General features: G+C 40.8%; 1 protein-coding gene and 1 long non-coding RNA gene across 3 annotated transcripts; both read right to left on the bottom strand.

Annotated features, from left to right (window-relative positions):
• Positions 1-3,085: 3,085 nt before the first annotated feature.
• On the bottom strand, positions 3,086-5,018 carry LOC149979229 (uncharacterized). The gene is made up of 2 exons (XR_016485146.1): positions 4,899-5,018; positions 3,086-4,106 (listed from the first exon to the last, which is right to left on the bottom strand). It is a non-coding gene; the product is annotated as an uncharacterized LOC149979229 (long non-coding RNA).
• Positions 5,019-10,360: 5,342 nt separating this feature from the next.
• On the bottom strand, positions 10,361-15,064 carry LOC110537832 (complement component 1 Q subcomponent-binding protein, mitochondrial). 2 transcript variants are annotated; one of them, XM_021624250.3, is made up of 6 exons: positions 14,629-15,064; positions 13,524-13,674; positions 13,205-13,298; positions 13,001-13,096; positions 12,676-12,801; positions 10,361-10,906 (listed from the first exon to the last, which is right to left on the bottom strand). In XM_021624250.3, the coding sequence occupies exons 1-6, from the start codon at positions 14,879-14,881 to the stop codon at positions 10,757-10,759; spliced, it is 870 nt and encodes a 289-aa protein (XP_021479925.2). In that variant the 5' UTR covers positions 14,882-15,064; the 3' UTR covers positions 10,361-10,756. The 2 variants fall into 2 exon arrangements, with proteins under 2 accessions (XP_021479925.2, XP_021479924.2); XM_021624249.3 differs by having other exon boundaries at positions 12,676-12,819; positions 14,629-15,056.
• Between the last annotated feature and the right edge of the window lie 995 nt (positions 15,065-16,059).

Genomic DNA, 16,059 nt, shown 5'->3' with positions numbered 1-16,059 from the left:
CATGCCAACTGGATAGGCTACCCTCACGTATCGGAAAGTACATGATCAATTTATATTTGTTTATTTATTTAGGGGGTATGATTAATTGATGTTTATTGATCATGAAAAGCATGCAGTTACTTACTGTAGTAACTGATGATAGAGCTAATTATTGTTTTGCATGAAATAATCTAAACGTTTTTGTTCTGACTATGCTCTTCAAGATGTGATGATATTACAACGAAATAGTTTACAACGAAATGTATTTAACAATACCTTGAAAACGGCATGTAGTTGTCAATGGTTTTAGCAGAGCTGTGGTCTCATACGTTCTGCTCCGTATTGTTTTATTGGTAGTTTTTATTGATAATTACCTATATTGAACATTTTTATTTACTGTTAGATATTTTATTAAACTAATATTTGTTGGCTTATTTACAGTTTGAATTATTCCACAGTTTGTTGTGGGTGAGCGGCATTAAACAGCAAACTTCAAGTCTTTTCCACAGATTTTCAATGGGATTCAAGTCTGGGCTTTGACTGAGCCACTCAAGGACTTTTACATTCTTGTTCTGAAACCATTCCAGGGTTGCTTTGGCTGTATGCTTGGGGTCATTGTCCTGTTGGAACATAAATCTTTGCCCCAGTCTAAGATAATTTTCACTCTGAAGCAAGTTCTCATCAATGGTTTGCCTGTATTTTGCTCCATTCAGTGTTCCCTTTAGCCTTACCAGTCTCCAATTCCCTTCCCCTGAAAAGCATACCCGTAGCATGATGCTGCTACCACCTTTCTTCATTGTAGGGATGGTTAGACGGTTGATGAGCTGTGCTTGGTTTTCTCCAGACATAGTGCTTTGCATTCAGGCCAAAGAGTTACATTTTTGTCTCATCAGGCCACAGAATGTTTTGCCTTATGCTCTGTCTTTCACAAGCCTTTTTAGCAAATTCCAGGCATGTTCTCATGTGCCTTTTTCTCAGGAGTGTCTTCCATCTGGCCGCTGTCCCATAAAGCCCAGATTGGTGAAGTGCTGTAGAGACTGTTGTCCTTCTGGCAGGTTATCCCATCTCAGCCAAATAACTCTGTAGTTCTGTCAGAGTGGTCATTGGGTTCTTGGTCTCCTCCCTGGCCAAGGTTCTTCTTGGCCGGTTGCTACGTTTGGTCGAATGGCAAGCTCTAGGCAGGATCTGTGTAGTTCCAAATGTTTTCTATTTCCCAATGATGGAGACCAGTGTGCTCTTGGAAACGTTCAACACTCTAGAAATTCTTGTATACCCTTCCCCAGATATAGGCCTCATCACAATCCTATCTCAGAGTCTACAGACAGTTCCTTGGACATCAAGGTACAGTTTCAACTCTGACATGCACTGTCAACGGTAGGACATTTATATATACAGTACCAGTCAAACATTTGGACACACCTACTCATTCAAGGTTTATTATTATTTTTTATGTTGAGATTGTTGATGGTGAGATTGTAGAATAATAGTGAAGACATCAAAACTATGAAATAACACAAATTAAATCATGTAGTAACCAAAAAATATATTTTCTATTTGAGATTCTTCAAAGTACACACCCTTTGCATTCACGCTCTTGGCATTCTTTCAACCAGCTTCATGAGGTAGTCAGTCACCTGGACTTGTTAGAAGTTAATTTGTTGAATTTCTGTCCTCGATGCATTTAAGCCAATCAGTTGTGTTGTGACAAAGTAGGGGTGGTATACAGAAGATAGCCCTATTTGGCAAAAGACCAAGTCCATATTATGGCAAGAACAGCTCAAATAAGCAAAGACAAACGACAGTCCATCCTTACTTTAAGACATGAAGGTCAGTCAATGCAGAAAATTTCAAGAATCATCAAACGCTATGATGAAACTGGCTCTCATGACAACTGCCACAGAAATGGAAGACCCAGATTTACCTCTGCTGCAGCAGATCAATTCATTAGAGTTACCAGCCTCAGAAATTGCAGCCCAAATAATAAATAATGCGTCACAGAATTCAAGTAACAGACACATCTCCACATCAACTGTCCATGAAGATTGCGTGAATCAGGTCTTCATGGTCGAGTTGCTGCAAAGAAATCACTACTAAAGGACACCAATAATAATGAGAAACTTGCTTGGGCCAAGAAACACAAGCAATGGACATTAGACTGGTGGAAATCTGTCCTTTGGTCTGATGAGTCCAAATGTGAGATTATTGGTTCCACCCACCGTGTCTTTGTGAGACGCAGAGTAGGTGAACGGATGACCTCCGCATGTGTGGCTACCACCGTGAAACATGGAGGAGGGGTGATGGTGTGGGGGTGCTTTGCTGGTTACACTGTCAGTGATTTATTTAGAATTCAAGGCACACTTAACAAGCATGGCTACCACAGCATTCTGAAGCGATACGCCATCCTATCTGGTTTGCGCTTAGTGAGACTGTCATTTGTTTTTTTAAACAGGAAAAGGGATATTTGACCAAGAAGGAGAGTGATGGAGTGCTGCATCAGATGACCTGGCCTTCTCAATCACCCGACCTCAACCCAGTTGAGATGGTTTGGGATTAGTTGGACCACAGAGTGAAAGAAAAGCAGCCAACAAGTGCTCAGCATATGTGGGAACTCCTTCAAGACTGTTGGAAAAGCATTACAGGTGAAGCTATTTGAGAGAATGGCAAGAGTTTGCAAAGCTGTCATCAAGGCAAATGGTGGCTGCTTTGAAGAACGTCAAAGATAACATATTTTGATTTGTTTTACACTTCTTTTTGGTTACTACATGATTCCATATGTGTTATTTCATAGTTGTGATGTCTTCACTATTATTCTACACTGTAGAAAATAGTGAAAATAATGAAAAGCCCTTGAATGAGTAGGTGTGTCCAAACTTTTGACTTGACTGTTTTTCATTTTGGATCAAAGTAGCTTGTACTGTAGCTAGCTAGCTGACAGCTGACAGTGTCAGCTGGAGATGACGTGCAGGACATGCTAATTTAGCCTTTTACAATCTGAGAGTAAATAGAGACCAATATATTGATAAAAGTAACTTTGTCCGAGAGATGGTTATCAACGCTTCACGCCAGGTCGAAAAACCCTTGAATGAATAGGTGTGTCCAAACTTTTGACTGGTACTGTATATTCTTTCTAAATCCAATTCAAACAACTGAATTTGCCAAAGGTGGACTTCAATCATGTAGTGACATTTCAAAGATGATCAAAGGAAATTGGACAAACCTGAGCTCAATTTGCAAACATTTCTAAAACATGTTATCACTTTGTCATTATGGGGTATTGTGTGTTGATGGGTGAGAAAAAATCTATTTAATTGATTTTGAATTCAGACTGTAACACAACAAAATACGGAATAAGTAAAGGGGTATGAATACTTTCTGAAGGCACCATATTTCAATTCATGGTGTACTGATGTATTAAAACAATATGGAACTAACATGTTGACATGTTCTGTTGTAGATTCAAAGCCAGATGAACTAATTGCAGAATGTATCCATAATCATGAATGAATAAGCATATTTAGTTGGCATATTTATTTGACAAGAATGCACCTAGCCACCACATCAAACACCTGAACAGCAACAATTAATCAATTGATCAAATTACATCAGCTGATGTCACAAAGTGCTGTACAGAAACCGAGCCTAAAACACCAAACAGCAAGCAATGCAGGTGTAGAAGCACAGTGGCTAGGAAAAACTCCCTAGAAAGAACCTTGGAAGAAACCTAGAGAGGAACCAGGCTATGAGGGGTGGCCAGCCCTCTTCTGGCTGTGCCGGGGGGAGATTATAACAGAACATGGCCAAGATGTTCAAATGTTCATAGATGACCAGCAGGGTCAAATAATAATAATCACAGTGGTTGTAGAGGGTGCAACAGGTCAGCACCTCAGGAGTAAATGTCAGTTGGCTTTTCATAGCCGATCATTCAGAGGATCTCTACCGCTTCTGCTGTCTCTAGAGAGTTGAAAACAGCAGGTCTGGGACAGGTAGCACGTCCGGTGAACTGGTCAGGGTTCTATAGCCGCAGGCAGAACAGTTGAAACTGGAGCAGCAGCACGACCAGGTGGACTGGGGACAGGAAGTAGTCATCAGGCTAGGTAGTCCTTAGGCATGGTCCTAGGGCTCAGGTCCTCCGAGAGAAAGAAAGAGAGAAAAAGATCACAGATTAAAGCAATTACATTGATTTAAATAAATCTAAATAGTAAACAATGAATACGCCTTTTAAACATAACATATAAACATCTGACTTGAAGTAAAGATTAAATGATTTATTCCTGCCACAAACCTGGGACATCGAAGAGCACCATATGAACTGTTAATTTTATCCGAGAGTGTACAGATTCTTCTGCTTTTACATTTTTTGCAGAAATAACACAAAATGTAAAACAGCATATTGTGATTTTTGGTTGGTGAGATACAAATGGAGAAACAACTGAATGCGTAAGGTAGGTTTTATATAAAATACCAGGTCAAATCCAGCAGAATGAGAAACACACTTAACAGACTCCAAACCGGGAAGCCAAGCCTAAACACAGCTATATCAACACCCTTGTCAATTTAACAGGTCCATGTTGCTACTGCCATTTGATTGCAGCACATTCAACACTGCATTCAGTAAACCCCAGAATATGCAGGACATCATTACACACGTGAAAAAGGTAGCCTAAACAGTACACATCAACACTTTTAAATGTGTTACTCAGTCTAGATGTCATCCAATCAAGAGAAGAACAAGTGAAGGAAGCAGCACAGGGGAACTTGGTGAAAATAGGGTGGGTTTATAGAGTTAAGATGGAGAGTTCCAAAGTTTTGGAAGTTGAGGGACCATGGGTCATAAAAGGCATATTGTGGAATAAGGGGTAGCTAGAGGGATGGTTGGCCATATAATAAACATTAAATGGTGTGTTGTTGTGCTTCCTTACCCCTTTTAGGTCGTTGTCACAAATACCTGGCCCAAGTCCAGTCATACTCGGGGTCTCAGCATGTATCCCTCAAAGTCATTCCGTCTCAGTTGCAGCATTCAAATCATGGTCATCATTTGTCTGTGAATCACATCGTTAAAGAAGATAAGTGATCACAGCATTTCCACAAATGATCCATTCACAATACAAATTAAGCACTGAGGACAGCTAGCTCTCAAAGTGCTGCTTCAAATGTCTTCGGGTCTGCGTCTAAAAAAGTAAAGTGCAAAATGGAGGAACAGGCTTGGATTTAATTCAAAGTAGACAAAAATGATAAACTAAGCTATACAATGTGACAAACTACTACACATATGAAAGACTGTACCACACAGGCCAGTACAATAGCCTACACATGGAGAGGATCCTAAAGACACATACAGTACCAACTAATACTACTCACCCGACAGACAGAACAGGTGTGAACCAGTGCTGCATTGGCTGTAGGCTTCTGGTCTGCAGCTGCTCTCTTCTTCTTAAAGCAAATGTATGCTTGATCTGAAAATGTGGTTGAGTGCTCTGTATGGAGGGTGTGATACAATAGAGCGGAACCTCCGGAGGCATGCAGAGGCCAAATTGAGCTCCGTACCGCATCGCACCACACCTCCCAAATTTTGTAACAATGCGGAGGTTTAGGAATAGTTACGCACTGACATGATTGGTTGATGGTAAGTGGTGGCATTACGTCCTGTATAAACAAACTCACTTCCTTGACAACTTCCTTCACACAGCTCTACTCAACAGCTCTACGCTGCTCTGCGAAGTGCAAAAAGTATGAATGCCCTGACTTCTGCAGAGGCCGTATCAGCATAAATGCTTCACTGCCAATGCGTATATCAGATTGACCATGCAGCACCTTTTAGCACCTGCCGCCTTGTCATCAGTCAACAAGTTCAACTTCTATCTGAGATTGGAGCATGCATTATATATCATTACCATCTAAATGAATCCCCCCCCCAACCCACCTCCAATTGTACCCATAGTGCAGGAAAATGACTTACAGGGGTGGACAGCTCCAGATCTGAATTGCAGGAGTGTGTATAAGCTTTTGTTTCAGCCCCTCTCATACCTAATTACAAATCAGCCTATCGCCGGGATTAGTTATGTTGATCAACATGTTGATCTAACACCTGACTATCAAATCAACACTTTACGTTGTAAAGATTGTAAAAGTAGTTTTATTTTATAATTTGATTATTTTGTTGAGCTCCTTTTTGAAATAGAAACAAAACAAACAAAAAATTGGTGGAATTAACCACATCACTGAGACTCTCAAGGGCCCTTGTATATTTTTATAGGGGAGAGGAGGAGGATGAATGAGCCAATCATAAACTGGGGATTATTAGGTGACCTTCATGGTTTGAGGGCCAGATTGGGAATTTAGCCAGGACACCAGGGTTAACACCCCTACTCTCACAATAAGTGCCATGGGGTCTTTAATGACCTCAGAGAGTCAGGACACCCATTTAACATCCCATCTGAAAGACAACACCCCTACACAGGGCAGTGTCCCCAATCGCTGCCCTGGGGTATTGGGATATTTTTTAGACCAGAGGAAAGAGTGCCTCCTACTGGCCCTCCAACACCACTTCCAGTAGCATCTGGTCTCCCACCCAGGGACTGACCAAGACCAACCCTGCTTAGCTTCAGAAGCAAGCCAGCAGTGGTATGCAGAGTGGTATGCTGTTGGCAATTATAGCAACATTAACTCGTGATAGATCCTTCGTAGTAATCAGAGGAATGAAAATTGATGTCAACATTTAAATAGGCTAACTCTGAATGTCTGATAAATACCCTATTTTACCTCGGTCTAACACCAATGGAAAATGGCACCAAATATTTTCCAACTTTTTTTTAACTTGGCAAGTCAGTTGAGAACAAACTCTTATTTTCAAGATTGGCCTACGAACAGTGGGTTAACTGCCTTGTTCAGGGGTAGAACGATAGATTTTTATCTTGTCTGCTCGGGGATTCGATCTTGCAACCTTTCGGTTACAAGTCCAAACTCTAACCACTAGGCAACCTGCAGCCCCAACTAACCTGGTCTTAGCAGCTTTATAAGTTCTCGATTCGGGGGGAAAAGTGTATCTTATAAATAATAATCATAGATTTATTTATATAGCGCTTTTTATTACAAGTAGTATCTCAGTACCTACCTTGACTAGCAGAAAGGTTTGGAAGCATTTTTTCAACTAACCTTTTCTTGACAATACTTTATGAATGTCCGTGTTCAGTTGCAGGTGGTTCCCCCCAAAAATATTCAGAATGTTTTGTATCTGGTGAGAACTAAGAAATGCCTCTTGCTTGTGTGTAGATCTTTGTTTTGGTTGTACTGTGTGATGCACTGTCTACTTCTACACGTGGCCGAGTCGCATAGAAACCACTAGTTCCTGCAAAGATGTCTGGCAGCTAAAATGGCAAGGAAACTCTTACTCGGAGCAAAACAATGATTTTACTATCTTTCTGAATATTCTCTGGTGTTTGGAGAACCACCTGCAACTGAACACGGACATTTATCAGTCACACTTTTCTTCAGAATCAAGATCTAAGAAAGAATCGCCAAGACAAGGTTAGCTGTTTGGAAGGATTCACATATCACCACCGTAACGATGTGTAGCTTCCAGACGACAGCCTTATGGAGGGCCCAGAAACATGGGTTCGAACCCTAATTGGTAACATTGGTGCTGTGACCCAGGTGGGTCTTTTCGAGGAGAAGGTAAAAGAGGGAGGTGGGGTGGTGATGATGTGTAACTTCTGTTGATGGTTAACTTTGTTTGTTCCTCAGAGTTGCGTGGACAGGTTGAGAAACAGCAGATCCGGGCTACTGGAGAAGTACCGCCAAATGGGAGATTCAGCACTGTGACACCAAAGGCCAGATGGTGATTGAGGAAGAGTGGAACGCACTCCAGTCAGCCAACGGAGGGCTTCCTTCCCTTTGCAGTAAAGACTGCATAGGAGAGATGAGGGTTTATTGTCAGTTGGCTGTGCATGACAGTTAATCATATAGCTAACATGACTCCTACATAGAACAAATCTACAGCTAATCCTACATGAGTCATGTAACATTACATAAGGCAGATGTATTGATACTAGTTAATTGTTTTATAATCCTGTCTTCCCAACACAGATGTAGTATCATGAAGGAGTATGATGAACTGGCAGTGTTTGAAGAGATCCAACAGGAGCTCATGTCTCAAGGTAGTTTAATTTACCAAATTAATGTTGCCTGAATACATTACACACACAGAGAAAATGAGACGAAACCCCCAAAATGTATGGTTCTCACTGTGAATAATATGTACTGTATTTTCTCTTTATACAGCACTCTACATCATTGATGAAAATGGGAAAAGTATGCCGTTTGAAGAGTTCTACGTGAATTCAGTTGTGGAAGAGATGGTCGGGGAAAGGGAAATCATATGTAAGTGTTTCAATCTCTCAGAGATGTGCCTTTGCCCCAAACACACTTCCTCCGAGCTGGCCAATCAGCAGTCTACTCGCGTTAATATATATATATATATTTTTTACCCCCTTTTCTCCGAAAGCCATGCTTCCTCCGAAACACAACCCAGCCATGCCGCACTGCTTCTTAACACAGCTTGCATCCAACCCGGAAGCCAGCCGCACCAATGTGTTGGAGGAAACACTGTGCACCTGGCGACCTGGTTAGCGTGCACTGCACCCGGCCCGCCACAGGAGTCGCTAGTGCACGATGAGACAAGGATATCCCTACCAGCCAAACCCTCCATAACCCAGACGACGCCCCACGGACCTCTCGGTCGCGGCCGGCTGCGACAGAGCCTGGGCTCGAACCCAGATACTCTGGTGGCCTAGACCACTGCGCCACCCGGGAGGGTCATTAATATTTTTTATAAGCAAAATACAGAAAACCTGAAAAATTGGAAGAAAAACACTTTCACTCATATTGTAATAAATTATAGGTCATATTTCATAGAAACCTTCAAACACTGGACAGTTACTTCAAAGTTTACCAACCTCCCAAACCAAGATGCCCTTTTTACACTGAATACAAATATTAACGCAACATGCAACAATTTCAACGATTTTACTGAGTTACAGTTCATTTAAGGAAATCTGTCGATTGAAAAAAAAAAAAATGAGGCCCTAATCTATGGATTTAACATGACTGGGAATACATCTGTTGGTCACAGATATCTTTTTTTTTTTTTATTTAAAAAGTAGGGGCCTGGATCAGAAAACCAGTCGGTATCTGGTGTGACCATCATTTGCCTCATGCAGCGCAACACATCTCCTTCACATAGTTGATCAGGCTGTTGATTGTGACCTGTGGAATGTTATCCGACTCCTCTTCAATGGCTGTTTGAAGTTGCGGGAACTGGCACACGCTGTTCCAGAGCATCCCAAACATGCTCAATGGGTGACATGTTTGATGAGTATGCAGGCCATGGAAGAACTGTGACATGTTCAGCTTCCAGGAATCGTGTACAGATCCTTGCCACATGGGGCTGTGCATTAACATTCTGAAACATGAGGTGATGGCGGGGAATGAATGGCACGGCAATGGGCCTCAAGATCTTGTCATGGTATCACTGTGCATTCAAATTGCCATCAATAAAAGAGGATACGTCTCTACTTCTCATTTGTGCAGAAATCCTTAGGTTGTGCAAACCCCCAGTTTCACCAGCTGTCCTGGTGGCTGGACTCAGACAATCACACAGGTGAAGAAGCTGGATGTGAAGGTCCTGGGCTGGCGCGGTTATACGAGGTCTGAGGTTGTGAGGCCGGTTGGATGTTGTAAAATTACGTTGGAGGCAGTTATGGTAGAGAAATTAACAATAAATTCTCCGGTAACAGCTCTGGTGTACATTTCTGCAGTCAGCATGGCAATTGCATGCTCCCTCAAAAGTTGAGACATCTGTGGCATTGTGTCAAAACTGCAGTTTAGAGTGGCCTTTTATTGTGCCCAGTGCACCTGTGTAAATTTCTTGCAGTTTAATGAGCTTCTTGATATACCACACCAGTCTGGTGGATGGTCTATCTTTGCAAAGGAGAAATCCACACTAAACGGGATGTAAATAAATTTGTGCATAAAATCTGAGAGGAATAAACATTTTGTGCATATGGAAAATTTCTGGGATCTTTCATTTCAGCTCATGAAACATGGGACCAACACATTACATTTATATTTTTGTTCAGTATAGTTGGCCATTTTGTTGTCCTGGCCAGATATTCCTCACAATCATTTTAAGTAAGCAACTTTTTTCTGTTCTATGCTCATGGCTGATTGTCCTTTTTTTTTTTTTACCTTTATTTAACTAGGCAAGTCAGTTAAGAACAAATTCTTATTTTCAATGACACTGACTGGATCTTCATTACACCTTTTATAAAATGTCAGTTGACCATGCTTGGATACTATTTGAAATAAAATCATGCTGAACCACTCATTTGTGAAACATATTATTTTGTCATACAGTGACTTGTGTGGTGACTGACATGCTTCCAAAATGTTGACAAATGACAATGACAGCCTTCATACATTAACCTTATTTTGAGACACAGTAAAATACAGAAGCATTTGCAACGCTGATAAATTTGCAGCAAAGCAGTAGTTCAATATTAAATTACTGTTCAAAGCGGCAGAAACTCATACAACAGTCTAAATGATAACTGACATGTCCAAACTGGGCAATGACTTCAATCAGTGCCTATACTTTCCCTCAAATTTAAATACTTCCCATTTGTTCACATTTTCAATGTAGAGGGGGATGGTGTCTTACTGAAATTAGTTTGGTTTGTGAATTTATTTATACACAGCTTGTTGAATCTATTCATTCCAAACATTAATTGCATTTGACAAAGCCACTGAGGTCCTCCAGGAACTTGATGTATTCGTGATGCTCCATGGCAGTGCTCAGCTCAATCAGTTCATCAGCAAACGTGTTGTCAACCCCCCGGTCAGCCAGGAAGTCCATGAGGTGGTCATACAGGGCCTGAGGTAAACCACAAAGGAACGGCCAGTGAGAACTTCAAAATTAAACCGTAACCATGTGCAGCGGTCTAAGGCATTGCATCTCAGTGCTAGAGGCGTCACTACAGACCCTGGTTCGATTCCAGGCTCTATCACAACAGACCGTGATTGGGAGTCCCATAGGACAGCGCACATTTGGCCCAGCGTCACCCAGGTTAGGCAGTCATTGTAAATAAGAATTGATTCTTAACTTCTTTGGGCTGGGGGCAGTATTGAATAGCTTGGATGAATAAGGTGCCCAGAGTAAACTGTCTGCTACTCAGGCCCAGTTGATATATGCATATTATTAGTATATTTGGATAGAAAACACTCTGAAGTGTCTAAAACTGTTTGAATGATGTCTGTGAGTATAACAAAACTCATATGGAAGGCAAAAACCTGAGAAAAAATCCAACCAGGAAGTAGGAAATCTGAGGTTTGTAGTTTTTCAACTCTTGGCCTATCGAATACACAGTGTCTATGGGGTCAACTTCACAAGGCTTCCACTAGATGTCAACAGTCTTTAGAACCTTGTTTGATGCTTCTACTGTGAAGTGGGGGCGAATGAGTGGGGAATGAGTCAGAGGTCTGCCAGAGAGCCACGAGCTGGACATGCGCGTTCACGTGAGAGTTAGCTTGAGTTCCATTGCATTTCTGCAGACAAAGGAATTCTCCGGTTGGAACATTATTGAAGATTTATGTTAAAAACATCCTAAAGATTGATTCTATACTGGGCTAAACGCGTGAACAAAAAGGAGGTATTTGGAATAATTATGGACATCATCGAACAAAACAAACATTTATTGTGGAACTGGAATTCCTGGGAGTGCATTTTGATGAAGATCATCAAAGTATATATTTATAATGCTATTTCTGACTTCTGTTGACTACACAACATGGCGGATATCTGTTTGGGTTGTTTTGGTCCCTGAGCGCCGTACTCAGATTATAGCATGGTGTGCTTTTTCCGTAAAGTTTTTTTAAAATCTGACACAGCGGTTGCATCAAGGAGAAATGTATCTATAATTCCGTGCATAATAGTTGTATCTTTTATCAATGTTTATTGTGAGTATTTCTGTAAATTGATGTGAGCCACATCTGCAGTATCACCGGATGTTTTGGAACTACTGAGCGTCAATGTAAACAGATTTTTTAAAATATAAATATTAACTTTATCGAACAAAACATACATGTATTGTGTAACATGAAGTCCTATGAGTGTCATCTGATGAAGATAATCAAAGGTTAGTGATTAATTTCTCTATTTATGCTTTTTGTGACTCCTCTCTTTGGCTGGAAAAATGGCTGTTTTTTTGTGACTTGGCTCTGACCTAGCATAATTGTTTGGTTTGCTTTCGCTGTAAAGCCTTTTTGAAATCCTACACTGTGGTGGGATTAACAAGAAGTATGTCTTTAAAATGGCCCTGCACTTTCACTGGCTGTTGTCATATCGATCCCGTTAGTGGGATCTCAGCCCAAAGAGGTTTTAACTGACATGTCTAGTTAAATAAAGGTTAAATAAGCCAGCCACCTTAACCGTCGTGGGAGTAGGTTTGCAGTGTCTGGAGAGTAATACACCTCATAATTCCTGGTTATAACTCATGTTGCTTTCTAAAAAGTGTGTCACAATTCTACCAAAGCTGCATTAAGACCAATATTGAATATTGTAGGCAGTCAAGTTATCATTGACACTTAGAAGTATTTGTAATGATATTTAATTTGCAGACAGATGGTCCAAGATACAGTACTTACCCAGTCCAGAGAGTCTGTGTTGAGTGTGTAGGCGGTCTCCTTCCACTCTACATCTCCCTCAGGCTGGAAGCTGACCTCACGGATGGCAAAAATATCACTCTCCTCTTCCCCTTCACCATGGATTGCCTGGAAAATGTATTTAGCCTAAGATTGTCAGATATATTGCTTATTAACTAAATGTGGTAAGAAACAAAGCAATAAAGCCTTAGGTGATTAGCAACTGAGGGGGCATGCTTCCCAATTATGTTGATAAAGATGTATTTTGTTTCAACTTAGTCTGGACTATACATGAAGCCAATGATGATTTACTTGTAGGATAACTTACCTCATCTTCAGGATAATGGCAGTCAAACACCAAGGAATGTTTTGCCGCCTGTTTTGTCACCTCGACAACGAAGTTGGGTGAAGACACAATATCTGGCTTTAAGGAAACAAAATACACATGGTTCAAAACCTAAACAATGTAACAGTGCAACACGTTCAGTGCAGTGTGTGTCCATTTCGGAAAAGACAGTACAAAGAGGTTTACCTCATTCTCTGCAGACTTCTGTCCCTGTGCTTGTTCAGCCTCCTCTTCAAACTTAGGGGGAATACTGTTGTTGACGTTGAATGTGACGGTCACTCTAAGTAAAAGGACGAGGGGTAGAGTCGCTTATAGAAAATGTAGTTCAAATTACTTTAAAATAATGTTAACTGGGTTCATTTTGTGCAGTTATGGATTTATTAATACAACATCTAGGTTAATTATTAGTCAAATAAAATGTCTGCAGGGATTGTATCAGTACTGGTCATTTACTAATCTACTTGGTGTAGCAGGCAGGGATAAACTAATATCGAGATGGCCTTACTTTTCTCCAGAAATTGTCCTAATGAGTTTGGCTTCTGTGCCGTTCTGCTGTAGCTCCCACCCTCCAGACATCTTGGGAAGAGTACTGCTTTTCTGGATCTTCTTCTCTTCTTTGATTTCATCCGAAAGGAAATTTCCAAAGGCTTTGTCTCCTGAAACCGAGCAATTATATAGGATCTTAGAACAGAAGATAAGTCAGTATTAGCTACATGCTAGTGTAACGGATGTGAAACTGCTATATATATAGCATCGCAGTGCTAGAGGCGTGACTACAGACCCTGGTTCAATCACAGGCTGTATCACAACCGGCCGTGATCGGAAGTCCCATAGGGCGGCGCACAATTTGCCCACTGTCGTCCAGGTATGGGGAGGATTTGGCTGGGATAGGCAGTCATTGCAAATAAGAATTTGTTCTTAAAAGACTTGCCTAGTTAAATACAGGTTAAAACTGTATATACACAATGTCCCAAAGATTATGACCAACCCCTATACATTTGCACCCACCAATGTTCCATTCCCATGGTCACATGTGCATTGAATTACACACGGGTCCAGATGTAGATGACATCAAGGATAACCAGCCAGTTAACATCACTTTCAATAGTTACTGATCTTTTCATTATCAGCTTAGCCTTCCGCACTGCTCTAGAACAAGCGGTCTTAACTGATAAACAAACTAGCTATGAATATGACTAGCTACGGATAGACGTACACAGACGAATGTTCCAAACCGTGGGTGAAACGCATTGGTGACATTTCTGTTGCCAATTTCGTCCAACCTGTCAGCTACATGACAACGGTTAAATAAATTATGTCCATGTTTTGCATCCTGGTCGCAGCTATTCCTCCATTGCTTTACATACAGGTAACTAGTAATTATATTCAACAAGTCCAAGTTGAACCCTATTTAGCAGGTTAGGAGAGCCTTTCCACAAACCCTAACCTTAATTTCCAACCTTAACCTAATTATCCTGACCTGCTGCGTAAATATAGCCGTATAGAAGTGGCGTGTTTTTAAGGAATGTCATATTTAGCTAGCAGCTAGGTAGCTAACGTTAGCTAGCGTACTCACACAACAGTAGATAGTTAATCCAGCTAGTTATTACCTTCTGTGTGTAGTGATCCACATCCACACGACACAGGAGTAAATCCTTTTGAACTGAAGAGTTTTGGTCTGTATACCGATGCTGCCCCGTTATGGCTCATCATCCAGAGAGACCGGCTGAAAGGCCGTATGGTTCCGGAGTTTGGAGAACATAATGTCGATCTCGTAAGAGGCTGGAGACTTCGGGCCGAAAACATTGTGGTTGTAGAAATTCGAACTGCAGTACTCACCGTTCGGGAAAGAGACTTCAGCATGGTTATAGATTGGTAAATTTGACTAAATAAGAAAATATAATAGTAAAATAAACCCAGAGTATCAGTTACCCACTACTGACGTTACAGACAGATTACTGCCTGAGAAAACACGTGGGAAGGACACCCTGACCTCCTCAAACTTTGAACCGGAAGTGGTCCCAAGGTCCAACCCACTGAGGTTTTGCAACGTTTTTTGTAATCTTTTGGGGGAAAATAATAGGTATTAAAATATCTGAAATATTGGACCCTTTTTTTCAATTTTCGCCGAAAATGACATGCCCAAATCTAACTGCTTGTAGCTCAGGACCTGAAGCAAGGATATGTATATTCTTGATACCATTTGAATGGAAACACAGAAGTTTGTGGAAATGTGAAAATAATGAATGAGAATATAACACATTAGATCTGGTAAAATATAATACAAACAAAAAACATGCGTTTTCTATTTTTTTTCCTTCGTCATCTTTGAAATGAGAGAAAGGCCGTTATATCACTTAGGAGTGTAGGCGCAATTTAGATTTGGGCCACTAGATGAAAGCAGTGTATGCGTAAAGTTTTAGACTGATCCAAATAAATCAAATCAAATTGTATTTGTCACATACACATGGTTAGCAGATGTTAATGCGAGCCAATGCAGTAATAACCAACGAGTAATCTAACCTAACAATTTCACAACAACTACCTTATACACACAAGTGTAAAGGGATGAAGAATATGTACATAAAAATATATGAATGAGTGATGGTACAGAACGGCATAGGCAAGATGCAGTAGATGGTATTGAGTACAGTATATACATATGAGATGAGTAATGTAGGGTATGTAAACATAAAAGTGGCATTGTTTAAAGTGGCTAGTGAAACATGTATTACATAAAGATGACAAGATGCAGTAGATGGTATAGGGTACAGTATATACATATGAGATGAGTAATGTAGGGTATGTAAACATTATATTAAGTGGCATTGTTTAAAGTGGCTTGTGATACATTTTTACATCAATTTTTCCATTATTAAAGTGACTGGAGTTGAGTCAGTATGTTGGCAGCAGCCACTCAATGTTAGTGGTGGCTGTTTAACAGTCTGATGGCTTTGAGATAGAAGCTGTTTTTCAGTCTCTCGGTCCCAGCTTTGATGCACCTGTACTGACCTCGCCTTCTGGATGTTTGTCCGTGATGT

Source organism: Oncorhynchus mykiss, chromosome 12 (assembly GCF_057628025.1).
Source record: "Oncorhynchus mykiss isolate SJ-2025 chromosome 12, ASM5762802v1, whole genome shotgun sequence".
Classification (NCBI taxonomy): domain Eukaryota; kingdom Metazoa; phylum Chordata; class Actinopteri; order Salmoniformes; family Salmonidae; genus Oncorhynchus; species Oncorhynchus mykiss.
The sequence above is the reverse complement of the archived record's forward strand: the minus strand, read 5'-3'. Positions and strand labels throughout refer to the sequence as shown.